At 40.4% G+C, this 20760-nt stretch overlaps 2 protein-coding genes across 2 annotated transcripts in view; one reads left to right on the top strand and one right to left on the bottom strand.

The window, feature by feature from the left end:
- Positions 1-1319: 1319 nt before the first annotated feature.
- LOC138038558 (coiled-coil domain-containing protein 115-like) lies at positions 1320-2365 on the bottom strand. Its single transcript, XM_068884502.1, has one exon. It carries the CDS (start codon positions 2354-2356, stop codon positions 1688-1690), a length of 669 nt encoding a protein of 222 aa, XP_068740603.1. The 5' UTR covers positions 2357-2365; the 3' UTR covers positions 1320-1687.
- Positions 2366-10038: 7673 nt separating this feature from the next.
- Positions 10039-20760, top strand: part of LOC138037720 (uncharacterized) — a 12944-nt gene continuing 2222 nt past the window's right edge. Inside the window, exons 1-10 of the mRNA XM_068883628.1 lie at positions 10039-10164; positions 10878-11114; positions 11686-11798; positions 12366-12596; positions 12919-13031; positions 13402-14021; positions 15191-15913; positions 16695-17052; positions 18686-18832; positions 19988-20261. Of these exons, the coding sequence (XP_068739729.1) occupies positions 10087-10164; positions 10878-11114; positions 11686-11798; positions 12366-12596; positions 12919-13031; positions 13402-14021; positions 15191-15913; positions 16695-17052; positions 18686-18832; positions 19988-20261 (2894 nt within the window). The 5' untranslated portion in view covers positions 10039-10086. The remainder of the gene's footprint in view (positions 10165-10877; positions 11115-11685; positions 11799-12365; positions 12597-12918; positions 13032-13401; positions 14022-15190; positions 15914-16694; positions 17053-18685; positions 18833-19987; positions 20262-20760) is intronic.

Below are 20760 nucleotides of genomic sequence, written 5' to 3'. Positions count from 1 at the left end.
TTCCAACCATCTTCCATATAACAAAATCTGGTCTCAGTTTGAATACCACAGAAATCGTATGTTGGGAACATGTAAAATTGTAAACGTTCCTTGGCTTTTGTTTTCAACTCTTGTGATTGGTCAAAATCTTTTAACACAAAATCTCCCTTTCAACATGGGCTGGAAATGAATTTTATTGTGTTGATGGCCTTCCTGTAGATTTATGCATTCTCTGTGTAACAATGATAACATTCCTATGTGGGGAAAGCACCGTTGCCACATAAGAAAAGAAATTGCTATCCACCTTACAAGGATCATTTGAATTTTTGTAACAGTACTTTGTGGAGGCCACACACTGTGACTGTTCACTCAGTGTTGGAAATAAATTTACATTTACCATTTGATCATTGAACATTGTCCAACCAAAGTTTTAGATTGTCTGATCAATATAAACGAGGGTTGCTTTGATGACCAAACACCAAAATGTTCCAACTCTAGTCAACAAAGAAGCAGTGAAACGTGAGAGAAGATTGGGGTGGGAAAGGAGAGTGTCAATTTATGTAGAAAAATTTAACCTGTCCATTTTAATTGTAACACATGATTTTACTTGTCAATGAGGAGCAGTTTGGGAGTTAAAACTCCCAAACTGCTCCCCATTGACAAGTAAAATCGTCTGGCGTCAGACAGTAAAATTGTTTAAGCGTCACTCCCAGGAGTCAGTGAGTATGCACATTCTTAGCCGGCAGTGAGGCCTGGGTTTAATTTCAAGTCTTCACATAATTAACAAAATGCAAGGACTTGAAGTTGAGCACAGTTTGATTTGGAGTCTTTAAGGACGTGCCTACTAATTCAAAGATATTTTTGCCCCAGTTTATGGTTATGCAGGAAATGTAGATCTTAACAAGTGTTACTGAAATCCGACAAGAAAATTGGGGGTAACCAAGCATTTTTCAAAGATAATTCCTGAATAATATTTGTATAAAAGCTTTAAAATACAAAGCAATGTATAGCATTCTTCCCGAAATCTCTCAAAACTGTATGGTTACCCCCAATTTTCTTTTTGGATACCAAGGGTACTTACTAAGATCTACTTTCTCCGTATAGTTTTAAAATGAGCAAAAATATCCCTGTATTGGTAAGCATCACCGATAGGAAACCCGAGTATCTCGAGAAGTGCAGAACATATGCGCAATAACAATAGTAGGCACCGTCCTTAAAGGCCTATCATCAGGCACTGTGTGCTGTGGAACAATTTTCTTCTGTGAAAATCCCTCCAAAGCTGAAATTCATCCAATCAGATCACGACGACTTCCATAACAAAAGCAAACAGTCGAAAAGCCTGTCGGTTGAAGGTTGTTCTTAACAATGACATCTTGGGCAGTACAAAAATAATTGATGTTTTTTCTTTGTCTTGTATCTCTGATAATTTCAAATGTGAGTAACACAATGACAGTGCTTGATCCTTAAAAATATATATATTTACCTTCACCTTTCAGTGGATTTGAGTGCAATTTATTTAGGTTTGTGACAATTTGTTTGCCAACAAAAGCACTTTTCATATTTTCTTCTCCTTTCTTGGATGTCTGGTACCCGAATACTAATGAATATTTCACGACAAATTTCATGATCACAATTACCGTAACCGTAAGCCAATAAATACAACTTTTGGCACACAGGGCTCTGTAACCCTAACCTGAAGTTAACACCATTAAGTTTCGCTTTCTTGTGAGATTCTACTCTTCTCCAAAATCAATTTCTCTTTACGAGTTTTTAAGGCATTGAACTTTTGTATAATCTCGCGCAGTTTGGACTCTAGGTTAGCGACTTCACAACAAAGCTCAATCGCAGTCTGGAAGTTCCTCTGTCCTGTTTTCAAACATCCAGGAACCAAAATTCCGAACCATTTGATTGGATCTTGAACACACCCATTACTTGAGCGATTCGAGTGCAATTTGTCTTCTTTTTCGACATTGAGTTCCTCTATTCCCGCTGTTTCCTCGCGTCCTCCGACACGACTATTAGAATCTGAAACTCTTTTTCTAAGAGTATTTTCTTCTTGTTTGTAAGTGTTAATGAAGGTCTCTGGTGATTCCAACCCTTTTCCGGGCAAATACTTTTGCAATTGAAACGACAGAGAAGCGCTATCTTTCGGTTCTTTTGAACAAGAACAGTCGACGTGGTACAAAGCGCAGTCCATTTTATGGCTATACTGCAAGGCACCTACTGCTTTATTCCCCATTGAATAGCGAGCCTTTGACAAGTTTAGATGTCCATCTCTTATTGCATCATTGAGATATTGTCTCTTTTCTTGAAGAACCTCAAAATGATCGAAAAATTCAAGAGTCAGCCGATCTATTTCGCTGCAAATGTCGTCCATCTTGAGAGGAATATGGAATTGGGAGGACTGGGAAAAAAGTCATCCTCTGCTGGGCTTCAGTCTCCCACCCTTCCATCATGTCCTCCAAAAATAGGTACGCAATACGTATTGGGGCTAATGTCACAATGATTTGTTTTTCCACGCTCACATTACCTGTGAAATAAAGTTTCCCTTTGTTGGGGCCGAAAACCTTTCTCCCATCATGGGCACCAGATCATTCGGTTGAGAGGAAAAGCCAGTCAGTTTTTCACCTCCATCTTAGACGAAGCACCACCACAGGCTGGTCTTTATAGGTACATCAGGGCTACTCCTTAGCATCTGGCTGGCTAGAAATTTCCTTCTCACTTTTTCCTCCGGCCGCGCTTCAGCCATTTGATGAGGGCCAGTCTCGTGCTTCTCAAGTTACCTCGTTCATGCCCAAAAAGAATTCTGGGTAATTCTGCCATTCCATGACAAGGGAAAGATCCCCGATTCTCATTTCATAGATTTTTTATAAGTGTCGGGTCACCCAATCCTACCGGCAAAATACCGCATCGATTGAAGTTTTTAGCTTTAAAAACTTGCTTAAAGGAGGTAGGTCCTGAAAACCGTCCACAGAAAGACAACTTCATTCGTGAGGGAGGATACCCGAACTCGAGTGAGCGGCGGAGATCGAGCCTACAGTCGCTTCGCCGTATAGGAAAATCTCATTAAAACATCTATGTGGGCTCAGGTTTAACTATCAAGCGATCGCACGGGCCGAAATCCCGGGATGACTCGTTTGGTACGACGCTCCAGCGCCATGTCTGGAGGTACTGCGTTTTTCTCTCTTGTTCAAACATTCCGTCCGCGCATGCGTAAATGTTCTGGCTCTCCGATACCTAGTCTACCAAAAAAATTAAGATGCTGGTTTTTGCAAGAAATTGACATTTTAGTTGGAACAGATTCTACAGGCATAAAGGTAAGGTAGGTTTTATGCAGACCAGGACGCCTAAAATGCTCTGTTGTAAACATGGCGGTTCACGAGTGAAGTTGTCTCTCTGGCCTTTCTGTAGACGAATTCCAGCACCTACCGATGCCATTTGGGCAAGTTTTGAAAGCTAAAAACTTCAATCGATGCGGTATTCTGCCGGTAGGACTGCCGGGGTGATCCAACACTTAAAAAAAATCTATGAAATGAGAAACGGGGATCTTCCCTTGTCATGGAATGGCAGAACTATCCAAAATTCTTTTTGGGCATGGGCGAGGCAACTTGAGAAGCACGAGAGTGGCCCTCCTCAAATGGCTGAAGCGCGGCCGGAGGAAATGAGTGCCTTTTTCTGTCTTATGCGGCGGGTAGCAAACAAGTCTGGCCTTTCGTAATTTCTTGCCAAAGGAACGGTATAATGTATTTGAGAGAATACTGAGATTTATATTGGCAGATTACTTAAGTCAAACTCTTCATCTCTTTACAATAAGCGCATTCAAAATTTCCTCATATTACTGTAGAAGAGTATGTCGTTGTTGTTGTTTACCTTTTAAGGGTTTTTCTGCTTATATGAAAGAACGTTTTCTCTCCCTTCCTCTTCTTATGCATGATCTTCGCGGAAATTACATTCTGTCCCTCAATAAACCTAGAACAACCAGTCGTGGTCTTTGTTCTTTTTCTTACGTATCAGCTAAGTTGCGGAATGCGCCACCTGATTTTATCCGTACCACTGAGTTTACTGGTTTGACTGGTTTTAAAGAGAATCTAGGGCCGCATTTTCTACAGCGGCTTTTCTTTTTAATTAATATATCTTTAAATTTTGTGTATTTAGTCATGCACCTGTATATGCTACGTATTTTAATTGTAAATGTAATGTCTCGAAGATATTAGCTCTTGTAGTTATTGTGAAATTCGAGATGCAATAGAGTTTTAGCATGCATACATGTATGTATGTACCTTAAGCAGGGCGCGTACGCACACTTTGCAATGTGCGACTTCAGTGCTTACCATATGACAGATAAAATTAATTTTCTCTTGAATATATAAGCAAACGAATTCTTACGCTTAATTGACAAGGGCGGTTTGGAGTTGTGAGTAGACGTAGGATTTGTCTCACATGGTTAATTTAATATTAAGTTAATGGTTAATCATCTCTCACTCAATTCTCTATTTTCGAATTTCCCATAATACACTTTGTTTCCCCCCCAAATTTTGCATAAACTATTGTTTTCAAATGCTCTTGGGAATATGCAGTGTCCCCAAGAGCATTTGAAAACAATAGTTTATCCAAAATTTGGGGGGAAAACAAAGTGTATTATGGGAAATTCGAAAGTAGAGAATGCCGTTCTGGGAGGCGAGGTCGGTAGCAGAAAGCAGCGAAGGGTCAACTGCGTCCAAAAGCGATCCCACGGGCCGAAATCTCGGGATGACTCGTTTGGTACGACGCTCTTGCGCCATGTCTGGAGGTACTGCGTTTTTCTCACTTTTTCAAACATTCCGTCAGCCCATGCGTACATGTTCTGGCTCTCCGATACCTAGCCTAGCAAAAACATTAACATGCTGGCTTTCACCAGGAATTGACATTTCAGTACATTGTTCAGGCATCAACGTAACGTAAGAACCGTGCGTGTACGGTCTTCTCAAGATAGAGGTGAGAAATGTTTTTTTGCAGACTGGACGCTGGTGCTCTGTTGTAAAGTTTAAATTGGCGGGTGCCAAAATATCTGGTTCCTTCCTCATTGGGGTGTTAAGTTTGGTGTAGGGTTAGGGTTAGGAAGCTGTATGCTAAACAAAATTAGTTATCTTATTTGACATAAGGTTCTGTTCTAGTGAACGACCTCATTTTGTTCACGTTCCCTGTTGAGAAAATGCAAATTCAAGTTTAGGAAGCTTGTTACAATCTGTGTGGAAATCGCGTATGATCGAGAATTCCGGTCCATAATGTAGCAAGGATTTTTGTCGCGCCTATTTTCAAACGTATGTTATTCTTATCGCACTCTTTTTACTCTTAGTACTCTAAAATTGTACTTGCTTATAATTACTGTCGAATTTTTCGTTTTTAAGTCCTTTTTATTATCTGTTGTTTAATTCCGGTATTTCATTTTAATATTACTCTTTTGGTTTCTAAAATTCTACTCTTATAAATAGTTAATTGCTGTTAAATTTCTCGTTTCTCCGCCTTTTTTATTACCTGTTGTATCATGATCATCTGTTCTGGTGGTAATTCGAACTTCTTTATGCCACTGTCAATAATACGCACGTAGCTCTTCCAATTTTTTTTAAAAATTAAGATACTCTTTATTAAATGTAAATATTGTTTGGATAACAATGTGCAAATAACGTTGTTGTTGTTGTTGCACTTTTTGATAACAACTCAGTATTTCTTACAATATCACTATTCATAAACGACCAATTTTTAAATGTGATAATGATGATGATGACCATGATGGGGTTTTTAGTATCATTTGAAGAACTCAACATTTTTACTGTGGTAAAAAGTTTATGTGTGACAGAACAAAGCTACATGAAAATTAATGAATAATTCATATCGTACTCACCCGTTTGCATGGTTTACGCCTTGTTCAGAAACGAAAGCCATGTAAACGAGGTAATTTATTCTTTTTAGTTAACCTTTAAAACCAAGTTGAAATAGAGGAATCTTTGTGATTGTCGGTGTGATTTCTAGGAGAGGTCAGGAACTCCATAACGTGGTAAGGAAAAGTCCTCCGGCGATCAACAACTATTTGACATTCAAATAATTTGAATTCAGGTAAAGTAAAACAAACAACATAATTTTGTATTTAAACAATGGACATTCCGTTATTATAATTTATAAATTGTGAGCTTAGAATGTTTCCAAATTTAAAACATACGTCGCTCTATGAAATCAAATCTGTCGTTAGGTTGTTTGCTTAGACGCACTTCAATTCATTTTCGCTAAAAAAACAAAACAAAAACAACTTCTTAAAGACTCAAACAAGAACAATGGAGATACTTTATTTTGTGCGTAACCAAAAAAACTCGATTTTTATGCAAACTCTGAACATTGGCTTTTTCTTTATTTAAAAAGCTAATCAAAAGGCAGAAAGACAAAATTATACAAGAATTTTGCTCGTTTAACAACACCAACAACAGAAAAAGGCAGTGATGTCTCAAAAATTTTGTTTCGGCCTATCTTGGATGTATCATTATTTAAGATGATTTGTTTTTAACAATTACTCGAAGACCAAGGCTAATTTTGTAAAAGGAAAAAAAACTTATCGGTCGGCTTATTACAGTACAGCTGGGGGAGCAACGTATATTATCTAGCCGTGAAAATTTTCTTCACAAAGGCCGTCATGCTTGCGTAAGAAACATTGTGGCAGCAACCCCCTGTGTTCATTGTTCTTTTAGTACGTTCTACTGTTTAAGACGCATTTAAAATTCACTTTAAAACTGCAGGTTTTAACCACCTTGACATTCCTTTGAATTCGTGAACAAAGCAAACGAAAACTTGAAACCCACTTTTGCCCAAAAAAATATCACACTTGAATCCACTTGATCCGCCTTCTTGAAATGATTTCATTTAAATTGCTCAGTCCATGCAGTGACCATTTCTAGAAAGGCGTTCTTACATTCTTTGATTGCTCTCACGTGATAAGACAGCCATGTTGGTGCTAAAACAATAGAAAAATGTAGCCCAAGTTTTGCATCATAATAGAGTCACAATACCAAAGACTTTTTCGCTATTTTGCTCTTTCCGCCAACACGTGAAGAATAGGCGAACCACCTGTCACATGGTAGTATGATGGTCCTACTGAGCTAATCGGCCTGCATTTGCTACCAGTTTGCTGTTTGCAACTGATACAACGTGAGAACCTCACGTAATTGTGCTGTCCTCTGAAGTGGCGCTATAATAGCTTTTGTAAGGATTTCGATTCTGGTTAGCCTGCGTATAGCTTGCAAGATATTTTATCGCGGGAGTAAGCCCAGTTGTTCGAAAGCCGATTAACGTAATCCAGGGTTAGCGTAAACTTTTGTTTCATGTTTTCAACAGTTTTTGGTGAAAGTTTCTTTTGCTTAAGATGAGCGACTTCTTCTAATGTAAAATTTCGCCGAATATCAGCGTTGAACAGCATTTGGGAATCGAAATTAAAAGAGAAATATTCTCCTTGCTTAATTTTCAATCTGGGATCAGCGTTAAGTGAATCGGCTTTTGAACAACCGGGCCCTGGCAGTTTGCCAAATAAATCATTCACATACAGTTCGAGATTGCTTTTTTTAAATTTACATCGAGCGACATATACAAATACACGTACAAATAAATACAAACAAAAAAGAAAAAAAAAAGAGGGAAAAATGAATGTTACAACAATGCAATGGCGGAAATGCCCTTTTAGTCAAAGAAACTGCGAAACGTCTCAAATTAAAAAACACTTTACAAGTTGACGTCGGATACTAAGTTTTCATTATTTCTTAAAAACACACAAAAGTTAGCCGCACGTATCAAAAGAACACTGCACCATATTCTTTGAAGACCATGCAGTTTTTAAGAGTGAAGCCACCCAGCCTACTAAACTATCTTTCAGCTTGAATCAAGTGCCAGCCGATAAATGAAAAGGACAATATTGTGCCTCACACTCTTGTCTCAGTTAGGTAAGTTACAACATTATACCACTTGACACAAAGAAGGGATGGCGCAGTGGTGAGAGCACTGTAGCCCAGGATCGATTCCCGGATACTATGCCTATGTGGATGGAGTTTGTTGGTTCTCTACTCTGCGATGAGAGAGGATGAGACGTTTTTCCTCGGGTACTCCGGATTTTCCCTCTCCTCAAAAACCAACATTTGACTTGATTTGTACATGTGTTAATTATTAATTTCAGTTCACAGTGTCCCCAATTAGTGCTCCAGCGCTAGAACGACTAGACACTTAAATAAAGTTCCTTTCCCTTAATCTTGAGAGAGAATTTTTTTTCGTTTCAAACCCCTTTTACACCAGTTCAACAATTTAAAATTCGGGAGTATTGGCACTAACAAGCAATGCGAATCGCCTTACTTGAAAAATCATCGCAAGAATAAATAAAAATTTCCGATGAATTTTTTGTCTTTGTCTTCAGCGTTGTTGCGGAAGTTTCTCACAATTTCCAGACAACGCAAGCCCCAATGTATATACCTGTCAACTTTTTCTCAGATATAGGCGTGAGATTTTTATCCTGGGAGTGCTGGGATTTTTGAAGACGGCACGATCATTTCCGAAGATTTCCGAAGACGTTCAAAGTCTTCCGAAGTCTGTCGAAGACGTATAAACGCATATAAACGCAAGCTCGTGCCCAGTGCTTTTCACTTCAAAAATCAGAGATCGGGAGGAAGGTATTGTCATTTATTTATTTTACACATGGTTTTCGTTCCTTTCATGGGTCTGAGTTAACATATTTTTGGAAATTGTGTCAAGCAAGACGGAAAAAAAAAACGTGGTAGTATTGTTTTCCTTGAAAGATCCATAATTTTGCATCAAGCACGAACATTCCGTGCGGTTTACTTGGTTTACAGACAAAAAAAACCAACCAGAAGCGTTGTGGTCATCACGCCCATTCTGATTGGCCATAATTTGGCGGGACCAGTATTCTAAAGTTAGATAATACACTAAGGCCAAATGAGCGAAATCAACACTTCTGGGTTATATAGAGTGGTTTTCAATTGAGTGTTGAAAGTAATTAGTGAATTACTTTGGTTTTGCATTACTTAAAACTCAGTGATTGGTTCAAAGTTTTCGCGCCACTTTTTCAACCAATCAGAAGTGAAACCAAAACCAATTGTGGCTCGCGCGTGCACATTTTCCCACGCTTTCTGTCGGCTATGTGTAATTATTTCAAATTTTGATTGGTTTACTGGATTTCGTCCGTCCTTTTTGATTGGCCAAAGTAATTACTTTGGTTTTGGTTTTACGACACTCATTTGAAAATCGCTCTATGGGCTGCTGATGACGAGCATTCATATGCTTTCATTTCTGTTATTAGAAATTTAACTTTCGACTATTTTACTTTAAACCAGCCGTGACGATCGGTTCATCTCGCTTCAAGAGGAACCGAGCTTCTGCAGTCCCCAGAGAAAAACGTCAAAATGTTTTAACCGTCGATCCGGGCAACAGACAACAACAACAACAACAACAACAGTATTCCCTGCCCGTTGTGACTTCGATTCGCCCTGGGTATTTGAAAACAGCCCGAACCCAGAACCCCTTGCAGTCCAACACATGGCTGGGTCGGGGAGTGCGATACAACGGCTACATTCAAGAACAGCAAAAGAGAGCTCCATCCGTAGCTCCTGTCGCTTTTAATGGTAGCAGGGAACAGCGACCTCTTAAACAAAATGTCAAGGCGCCGATGCTGTGACGGCCAAGGCAAGGAAAGCAGGTATTATTGATTTAAGTGAGCAGAACACAACGGTGTGGGAAGTTGGGTCGAGAAGTCAGTTACCTTGGCCGACGGCGGAATTTCATTTTCATGTCTCATCGATTTTCTTTTCCTTCTTGTATTTTGGCAGTTTTTTTCTTACCTTTGCATCCTGGCCAGTCTAGATAACTTCACTTCCTCAATACAACTGGATTTTTTTTTGTTCTCGCTCTTCTTCTTGTTTCTTAGTACTTCCAATCAAAACCATTTCCCTAAAACCAAATAAAAGTCATGCGGCAACCCATGAACCAGGCTCTAGACGGTCAGTGGGCGTGAGACTGAATTCCCCAGTCGCAGCCGAGGCGGCTGCGGAAATACAGGGGGCCGTGGTGGAGAAGGGAATTGAAGTCATGGGAAAAATGGTGGATAAACAATTACAGATCATCGATGAAGCCCAGCAAAAAGCCGAAAACTTTCTCAAGAAAAAGGTTAGATAAAACAATAAGTTCCCGAGGTTTAAAACCTTACATGAGAAATAGTAGTAATAATAATGATGACGATGACGATGACGATTCCGATGACGATGCCTATGACGATGACTATCACGATGACGATGCCGATGCCGATGCCGATGACGATGACGATGATGATGAGAGGAGCCCTTGGGAAGATGAGATACAACATTAGTATGAAAAGCCAGTTGGAGATCATAAAACATTCCGCAATGCTGTTGCGAATGTTTTTATTATTTAAAGGCTGAACAATGATAGTTGACAGGATCTCAGCAAGGGAATCCTCTATCTCCATGAATTCCTTGAGTCAACCCTTTCCTGAGTAAATTTATTTTTAGGAACAGGTTTTTCCCGCGAAAAGTGTCATATTTCCCTTGACGTTGAGATAGCTCTGTTTTTGATTGGCTTTTACAACCGCGGGCGTACTGAATCCCCCAAGGGAGATTGGTTTTGCAACAGTGCGCGTGCTGAATCCCCCAAGGGAGATTGGTTTTGCAACAGTGCGCGTGCTGAATCCCCCAAGGGAGATTAGTTTTGCAATAGTGCACGTGCTGAATCCCCCAAGGGAGATTAATTTTGCAGCAGTGCGCGTGCTGAATCCTCCAAGGAAGTATTTTGAACTAAGGTTAAATAGGATTTCACCGATACATGCTTTAGCTTTACTGCATTTTTTATATTTTGGTTTGTAGATCAAGTTAGATATCCTTCCAGAGAAAGGTTGGGAATCAGAGGACATGTTCGTTCCGCCCGGCTATCATTTGGATACCGAAATAAGCGATGAAGGTGGCTCCCCGAAAGAAGCCGAACCACCAGCTTATAATTACCCAGCAGGGCTCGGGAACGTGTTGATGAACGGCTGCTATGGGACTGGGTACAAGCCGGGGGATCCCTGCTACGTGGCCAAGTGGACTTTGGACGCTTGTTTGGTACGACTGACTTTCTTGTGTTGCGATGGAAGACAAAAGCAAAACTCTTTAACAATGTAATCTCATAAAATTTGAACTAATTATACAGGAATTCCGGCCGATTGTTCTTATACTAAGTCCGACCTACTGAACAAAGTATGGCTAAGGCTAAGAACCCCGCAAACGAATTACAACTCGGAGTTTAAAACCGGCCGAAGCTACCACCAAGCGAAGGAAATTTAAAATTCAAATCAAGTTGAAAATTGCAATTATTGTTGTTGTTGTTGTTGTATTTGTTTTGCTTTAGACTGGTGGAGATAGTAACGAAATTAAGCTGTCCAATAAGTAAACTTCATTACGGAAAGGCCAAAACAAGCGAAAAGAAAAAAAATGAAACTTGTAGTTACAACGCACCTGTCTTTACAAGAGTTCACAAGAACAAGAAAGGCGTTTTTTTCACATTTAACATTTCGCCAACACAAAAATTAGACTAAACTTTCGTTAATCATGCGAACACGTGAATCGCTCCAAAAGCGATGAAAAGAGATTTTAAGAAATGAGAAGTGTTCTAAAGCGTTGTTCTTATTAACAGAATATGATTGACGGCGCAGCTTTCATGGGCGTCGGTTTTGATGGACGCGGTGAATACAGTCCCGAATCAAGAAAAATGAGCATCGTACAACGTAGTTGCGCAGGAAAATCAACGTAAGAATACATTTTGTTATTTCCTTCCACGTGCTCACCGGAGACAAAATAACTTTTCTGGCCCTTTAATTACCGGGGTGGTCTTCTTATAATTTCAAACCGTGTGAAGAATGAAACGTCTTGAACGATGCAGATTAAGATCCTAAAGGTATTGTTCAAGGCTTTTAACCATCTCTTATCGACTCCTGTTTCTGAAGGCTGAGATTAACCCGGGTAAAAAGCGTATGGAAAGTTGCCTTTTTTCACGGACGGTCCGCTGTCGGAATTTATCAACGCTTGCGGTGTAACACGATTTGTAAAGTTTTTGGCTGAGAGGATAACGAAAGTGATAACGATTATCTCCAGCATATCTATATACCTTACTTTTAAGGTATTAAAATAGACGACAAAGATAGAAGACAGATGTTAACTTGCTCTTAAGAAAAACACCTCCCTGAATCATTTTAAGCCTTGTCCTCATAAGTGACGCAAGAGTAAGGACAAGCGATTACCCAGACGTATTATCTTGTTGTTAAAATCAGTGCTTTTCCGTGCTCCGATTAAACAAGAACTTCGTTAATTTGGTAGATACGATGACTTCGATGTCCCTGATACGATGAATGTTCATGGCATTTACGACACCAAAGCAACTATGATGACCTTCGAAAGTCGTTCTGAGTTTCAGTCTTACGAACAACAAGAGGCAGGCGTTTCAGGTTCCTACTTTGGTTTCTACGCTGGTGCGAAAACGGCCTGGGGCGAGTCTTCATCAAGTGCAAGTCAAAAATACATGGCTCAGTTGAGTGTGGACATCAACAGGTAAAACAGGATTGACAAGTGCCTTTTTTGGTGTTGCATGTTACCACACACAAAAAAAGTAGTGATATTCTGCTGGAATTCATGATGAAATGAATTCCGGATTCCAGAAATGGATAAATCTTAATCAATAGCAGGATGAAGGGATTCTTAAGGTAATTTCAGGATTTCTAATTCTATAGCCAGCGAACTCGATCGGCAAAGCAAAAGAATCAAGGATTCCGCAATGCATATATGTAATCTGAGGAGATAACATAACCCGTTTTCCAAGTTTATTTTGCACAACTCATGGCTGAAGAAAAGTTTACCGTTTTCTTTGTTACAGATACGAGGTATTTTTGGACGAAGTCAAACCTCAGGACGTGAGTTTGTCTTTTCTTAGAGAGTTTATGGAGCTACCTACTTCTTATTTTGCTGCAGGAGGGCCACTGAAATATCGTAAGTAAGCAATCAGCAGTCATCAAAAAAGCCAGTCGGTGACTGGATGTGGGTATTGCATGCTTGCGTTGAAAAGAAATGAGATGAGCTGGCTTGTCCGGATCACAAGCACAACTTTGATTGAACAACTATGCCTTGATGCTTTAACATCAACTTTCTCATTTAACGGACTTGGCAAAATATTTGAAAGCACGTACCTTGCTTCAAAAATGGCATTAAATATCGTGTATATTAAGCATATTAAGTATTTTGTCTTCTCAGCCCCATGCAAATTATTTATTTGCACTAATGTATATCTCCAAACCTGTTAAATTACTTTACATGCAAAATCCTTCTCATTTACCTTTTTTTTTTAATTTCATACATTCAGAGAATTTTATCCAGAGATGGGGAACTCATTACATCAAATCTTCCAAATTTGGAGGTCAGCTGCAAATTCGCAAATTCAAGGATGCAACAGACGTGTCGAGTAAGAAAGAATTTGCGGTGGAAATGGAGATGGAGTTTAAGTCTCTCTTTGCTAGCGTAGGTGCAAAAGCAAGTGCAGAAAGCGGGGAATCTTCAAGGCATCAAAGCAAAACAACGTCCACGACAGTGATAGCATTAGGAGGGAGTCATGAGGTAGCATCCATCTTGTCAGACGCCTACTCGCCATCATTTAAGAACGCGTTTAAGGATTGGCTTGCTTCGATCCCACAGTACCCCAAACCCTTTCTTTTCCAAGTCAGCCCTCTTACGGATTTGTTAAATTTCAAAATGCGAGACCTATTCCCTGATGAAAAAGTCCATTGGGGTTGCGAAGGCCACGCCGCCAGCTTGACAACGGAAACCAACGCAAATGGCGATAAGGTGACCTTTTTTGAGGCCGTTAACGAGAATGGAACGAAGATCAAACATTACTGTTTTTTTGAAAGCAGAAAGGGATTGGAAGAGGCCATCAAAAGAAGACGAACAAGTTTGAAGAGAGCTATTGAAGTTTACATGGAAGAGGTATGTATGTTTTCTCTGAAAACCCAATCTTTGAAGATTCCTAGCCCTTGAATTGTTCATTTGCGATCTTTTAGGACACGAGCCTACTCCTCTACCCCCTGGTATCATGGTTAGGTATCGATCGATAGAGTCGATTGAGCCGGTGTGATTTGGTCATACAACTAGAGCGGGGAACCCGGCTTCCACTTCTAGAATTAAGGATGATATGTTTGTGAGATTGGATCTCAGTAGTATTATGATCATAATCATTTAGCATTAGATTGGTTCATATCGACAAAGTATATTGTGTCAAGTCTTGGAATGATCATGGTAGTTATGAGCGGTACTTTAGCAGCAGCGAAATGAAACCCTGACGAATTCTAAACCGGAATCACAGAGCCACGGGTTCAAATTTCGTTCAAGCCTAGATTCATAACAGCTATCACATATTCTGTACTTCGAAAGGCGTGTCTAAAAAACAAATCACATTCCACAGGTCAAGACTAGAAGTTCCTGCTCCATTGAAGAGAAACTAACCCCTAACTTTCCCCTAGGCCTGAAAAACATTTTTTTTTAGAGTGATACGGGCTACTTTTGGCGTCGTTTATTTATCTGTAGCACAGTGACATGTACATTGAATGACCTGGGACCTTTTGATGACGGGTCATAAAAGGAAAAACAACAACAACAACAACAGACAAAGTGCTGAATATGAGACAGTTTAAGTAGATGACGTGACGCCGAGATACATACACAAATGCGTACGTGTCATCAGTTTCTAAAACGAGCTAACAAGAGGAAAAAGGCAGGTAAAGCAGCAGACGACTCGCAAGGGCTCATAAGGCCGGAGCGTGTTTCGGTTTCAAGTAGCATGAAGCGACTGAGACCTGCGATCAAGCGTTTTTTTCTATAGAGAGGGCGCGAAAAGTCTTTTTTGCGCTCTCTCAAAAGAAAAGACTTCTATTTTCCACTCCCACTGTCGAGATGCTAGCTGGTACTCACCTATATACCTGGGTCGAGAGAGTCAAAGAAGAGAAGTCACTGCACCACTGCACCGGCTTTCACAAGCTAGCAAGAAAGCAATTACGATTGATGAATAGCTATATTCGATCAAATTCAATCGGTACTCTCTGTACATGCCCTCTTCTGCTCGCGTTTCTTTAAAGCAATGTTTTGTTTTCAACCCACAGGGCCCGACATCAATATCGGACTTCTTCATACCAGAGTGCAAAAAGGAAAAGCCATCCGGCCAAAAGCCAAACTTACCAGCCGAAGAAGAGAATAATAAACGATCCGGGAAACCTATGCCAACATGGCAGAGTATTACCAGTGGACACAAAGAATTTCGAGTAATTTTTGACATGAAAAAGGACCTGACTGGCATTGAAGACTACACGATTCCTCGAAATATGAATCGCCTAATGCTTTTCGTTTATGGAAATTGGCAAACTGGTGAGGGGGACGGCACATTTCATTTATACAACGCTTTCAACAATGGAAGAAGCGGTGAAGTCAAGAAACGAAAGATATCAATCCTCGGCCTGGTTCTTTCGTATAACGAAGATTCTGGTGGCTTGGATCTGTTGACCGATGACATCAAATACTCCAAGAAGTTCTTCCCAAATCTTCCGAAAACTTTAACAGGACGTACGCTCGCCAAACTTGTTTTAGAGAATGGCGATCCTGCTTCGAAACAGGCAAGCAAAAGGCAGAGTGAGTCGACCTTGACGCAACCCTGCAATGTGGAATTTTCTAACGCTCTCCGCTTTGATCCTACTGACACCAACGGGAAATGCCTTCATTTTACTGCGGCAACTGAGGGAAGCATATTCGTGGTCTTCTCAACTTTACCCAAAGATAGCTCCTCCTGGTATTACACTGAAATTACACCGCAGAGAGTAGCGATTTATAAGGTAAGAGATATTAGAGAAAACACTTGCTAAACTGCTATCACCGGCGCTTAACACATCATTTCGTCGTGGCAACAATCCTGCAAAGATTTGGTTGATGTTTTGTCACAATATTTGGGAGCCCAAAATAACACCAGGAGGCTGAGAATTTCTTTTCAAATTCTCTGTGCTGCAATTCATATTTGAATTTAATTCCGGTTATAATCTTTAAGACTTTCCCATGACAGCAAAAATTCAAAATGTGACGGATACCAGGAGCCCATAGGTCTATGGGACGACATTTTCACAGATAAAGCTATTTTTTGACGCGTTCTTAAATACGATTGGCTTGCACTAGTGACCATTCTCAACACCATGGGCAATAGTTTCTAATGCAAGACTTGTGATTAGCTGGAAATTAACTCGGTATATAAAAACGCCGTTCCACAAATACAGTGAAGTTGTTCGCTCCTAGTCGTTGGCTCCAGCGGATAATCATTGGCGGGTGGAACTTGTCAACCTCGTACCCAGGCCCTCTCTCGTTTCCTTTCTTGTCGACGAGTTAGAGAGATCCTGGTTGCAGCTGGAGGGGAAGGCTGCCAAAACCTATCCTCCCCCACCAGCGGTATAGTTTTTGCAGCCACTTGGAAAGGTTACCAGCGGAAAGCCTGTACTGGGTTCCTACAGCTAGGTTTTTGGGTGACATAACAAAATGACCATGTTATTTATTTACAATTTCTTTGATTGTTTGACACTTAAAACTATTAATTAGACAACGCGTCCCTTGTTAATTTCATTCCCACAGGGACAAGAATTACAAACCTCAACAGTTAATCCAAACGCCCGGGGTCTGGGTGACGCAAATTTGCTCCAGTCATACTTCGTTTGCATCACCGAGACAGATTCCAGCACTTTGATTGAATACGGAAAAACACTGGGAACGACAGAGAGTGGCGACATTTACTTGAACAGGTTGGACACCGAACAACAGCTGAACGTGCGCTTTTATGCCTTTGGCAACGGCGACAAAAAAGTTGACATCATTGATGCTCATATTGTGTCACGTGACTTGACCAAGGCTATCTGCAAAGGAGACACCTATATGGACTACGAAACGATGCTGTGTACACAAAGGTGTCACGAAGATTGTGATCCACTCCATGGTAAAGTTCCAAGAACTAAGGAGAATAGAATAATCTTTAATTGTATTTTTTAATTGATAATGGCCCAGCTTATATTAATAACTTTTTTAACCGTCGTATTACATCATGTAATCTAAGAATGTCGTTCAAAATTCTTATAATACTCATTATCTTCATAACTCTTACATGCACATTATCTCTCGCATTTGGAAACAGCTACCGTTGCTGGCAAAAACGGCTCCGAAAGTATCTGTATTTGGAAGATATTTCAATAAGCTGAATTTTACCGGCTGACAACGCAATAGTTTCTTAAAATGTTGTATATATGTCTGACTTTTGTCGTATATAGTATGTAATTTTATATCTAGTATTTAGCTATTAGTAACGGATTGTCAAGCACGTTTATCATGGGCCTCTGTCTAGGGGGAGATTCGGTGACCAATCCCTGTGTTATTTGACTGCTGTAGATGCGAAGTTGGCTAGTCATCATCTCGCAGTTTTCCCATTAAATGGGAAAATAATGCCGCTAAGAGCTGGCAATTTCCTGTTCCAGCTTTACATGAACACTGAGTGGCAGACTGTGTGCCAACTTCTCCGCTATCAAATACAATTCTTAGGGAGTGAGGAGCTTCCCTCTTCCTAATCGAGGGGTTACATTTTGCTTTATCGACGCAACAATCAGCTGAAAACAATAATTTAACGTCCTCAAGGTTAGTTTCCAGGTAGTACTTGTCCCCATTTCTCTTGCCCTTTTTGTTTTCGAGCCACTTGCTCGCGCAATCCAAAATACCTTTGATGAAATTCGCGTTCTGTTGCATTTCGTCTTGCATGCTTTCCGCCATGTTGCAAATACGCTATACCCCCAGTTTCCAGTCCTCCTTCGATCGTCGCCATTTTGGAGAAGGGTCTATTATTGTTATCCTAACCATAATAACCATAAAAGAAGATAAGAAAAATGCTAGCTCTAATCGGTATCAGGTCTAAACTTCACCATCCAAATTTTTGCCGTTACAAAGAGTAGAACGCGAGCTGTTTTCCCATTTTCAAAATATATAGCGGCTGCTTGTAGTATTTGACGGAGGAGAAGACTGGCCTAATTTTAAGTTATTGACGCGTTCTCAAACGGGATTGCGTTAGGCACCCTTCACTCACTGAAGAGAACCGAGAAATGACAGACGCTGAGCGAATGCCTGACGAAAATTATACAGTTATAATTTAACGTTTTCAACTATTTATTGGGAAGTCTTCCTTGACTCAAATTGCGTTAATATTCGCACAAATACTTAAATTAAACAAAAAGGAATTCATCCAAGGCAGTTATTAGTGAGCCAAACATTTAAGTACTGAGTTTTAACTGCATGAAGTAAACTCTTCGTAGACCTGCAAACGAGGTCCCACACTCTCTAGAACTCGAGATCTCACTACTCAAGCTGTGTCGTCGCTCTTGAAACATTGCGCCCTCTATTTCTTCAACATTCAACGTTCGCACGTAACCGTTATTACAGATTGAAGTAATTCGACATAGCCGACACCGTGTCTGTATTATTATTATTGTTATTATTATTCATTTAGGTACTCTATTTAGACAGACAAATATGGATAAAAGGTTATTCACTCATGGCTCTTTATTTCATTATCTTTTTTTTACCGCAAGGATGCAATACTTTGACTCCCGGAAATCCACTGCCTTCTGAATGCAACCAATGTCGTGTTGCCGCCGACCTTGGCACAGATGCATGCCTGCCAGAATGCAAGGAACCAAACTTCATCTCGCCGAGTGGGTATTGCGTCGGTAAAGAAGGTATGTATTTGAATTCCTCTGTTTTGCACTCTTGGAAGATTGTGGAAGCCTCCTCTCCGCCTTAAAAAACGACGTAAAATGAGAGGAAATAATGATTGCAATCAAATTGGTCCTGGAATGGTATAAGTAAAAAATGAGTTTCGCAATTGCTTTGGGCTATCCACCTTTTGAACAACCGAGGCCTGATATAAAGAACTTTTGAATAATATCAATACGTCACAATTATTCAAGATGGCGGCGTCCGGGAAATTTGAAAATAAAAAGACATGCAAGCGATTCTGAAATTTATTTTTTTCCCATGCAAACACTTTCATTAAAAGAGTTTCAAACAAATTTGATTGTAGACATAATTTCCTGTGGTTTTAGGGTATTGTATTGTTGGGGTGGAGACTCCCTTTAAGTTTCAAAAGTGTTCCAATTTTTACGATAAAAGCGCTTTAATTGAAAAGAAATGGTTGCACTCTCCAAATTAAATCGTCAAGCAGTAAGAACTCCGGAATGCTGTAACCCCGGGAAGTTTTGAGTTCAACCCTGTTCAGAAGATTTCATTTAGGTTCTACTCTTGGTAAGACAGCATGCACCCATTGAAAACCACTCACTGTTCGCAAAAAGTCTTCATACTTACCACTCCTTGCGCTTCTGGGCAAAAACAGCGAGAGCTATGCGGTGATGAGCCCCGTCTGGCCACATTGCTGAGCTTAAGGCCCCATCCAGCCTTTCACACGTATCCGGATATTTTTGAATCCGCAACTTTTTCTCTGCGGATTCAATATTTTCCACATCCACACTCAATTTATTCAAACGGAATTTGCCCGTCCACACGTATTTGTATAGGACTCCTCTGTGGCTATTGTCAACAGAGCATGCGCCATCAGGCGGGACCATGTTGAATATTTACGCCGTAAAGACTGGATCTGAGTTTGTAACTACTCGGATTTGAAAATAACCGAATTCGACCGTCCACACGATTTCAAATTCTTTGCGCATTCAAAAATTTCTTCTCTCTTCGGGTGAACAAAGAAGCGATTAAATAAAAATTTCCCGGCAACATAAGCCACTAACTTGGTATTGGTAGTAAATTCTTCCGTCATGAAAATGTTACGATCTCCTTAAGCTTCATCAAGAGATCTAACTAAGTATATTTTGTTTTCAAAGCAACGTTTGATTTGGAGCCTGGCGTGAGAAATGAAGGCGAGAAAATGCTTTCTGTCAGTGAAATTCCACATCTTGCATCCTTCTCGTTGTGTTTATGGCTCCGTTTTTTGAACAAGCATGGAGGATCAGGAGCCTGGGACATGGTGGAATACCTTACATCAGGTAGCAGGGAAAATGGATTTAATCTAAAGTGGGTTGACCACGCTGATGAGATGCATCTGTGGGTACAACAGTTAGTGTGGACTGAAGAAGAAGTGTACATAGTACAGGACAAGTAAGAATACCACTGTCTACTTCCTTTCTGTTCGTTATAGTCCTCAAAATGGCCTGCTAAAAAGGAGTAACTCTGGAGGTTGTAATAGACCTCCGTTCAGCTCCGTTCTGTTGGCAGCGCTTCATGGGTTCATATTGAACAAACACAATGAAACGCCACACATGCGCCTGCCCACAGTTGAATAACCGATTGGTCGGCTCTGTTGGTTAACTTCGGACCACCGAGCGAGAGGCAGTCGGTTGGAACTCCATCTTGGGCCATGACTCGGAGCCTTCGAATAACTGAGAGAAAAGTTCTGCCTTTACACACCTGCAAATGGCTAAACTTTCGTGTCTCAGTCTGGGGTTGTGAGGGGGAGGGGAAGTTGTTCACCTCCTGCACCCTCCCCCTAGATCCACCCCTGGCGCCGACTATAAACGGGAGGCCCCGTCTTACAATCCTCTTAAATTAATGGGAACTTTAATCTGTTTGATAGGTACTTTCACTTATGTCCAGGTTT

The sequence above is a fragment of the Montipora capricornis genome, chromosome 2 (assembly GCF_036669925.1).
Source record: "Montipora capricornis isolate CH-2021 chromosome 2, ASM3666992v2, whole genome shotgun sequence".
NCBI classification, from domain to species: Eukaryota; Metazoa; Cnidaria; class Anthozoa; order Scleractinia; family Acroporidae; genus Montipora; species Montipora capricornis.
The sequence above is the reverse complement of the archived record's forward strand: the minus strand, read 5'-3'. Positions and strand labels throughout refer to the sequence as shown.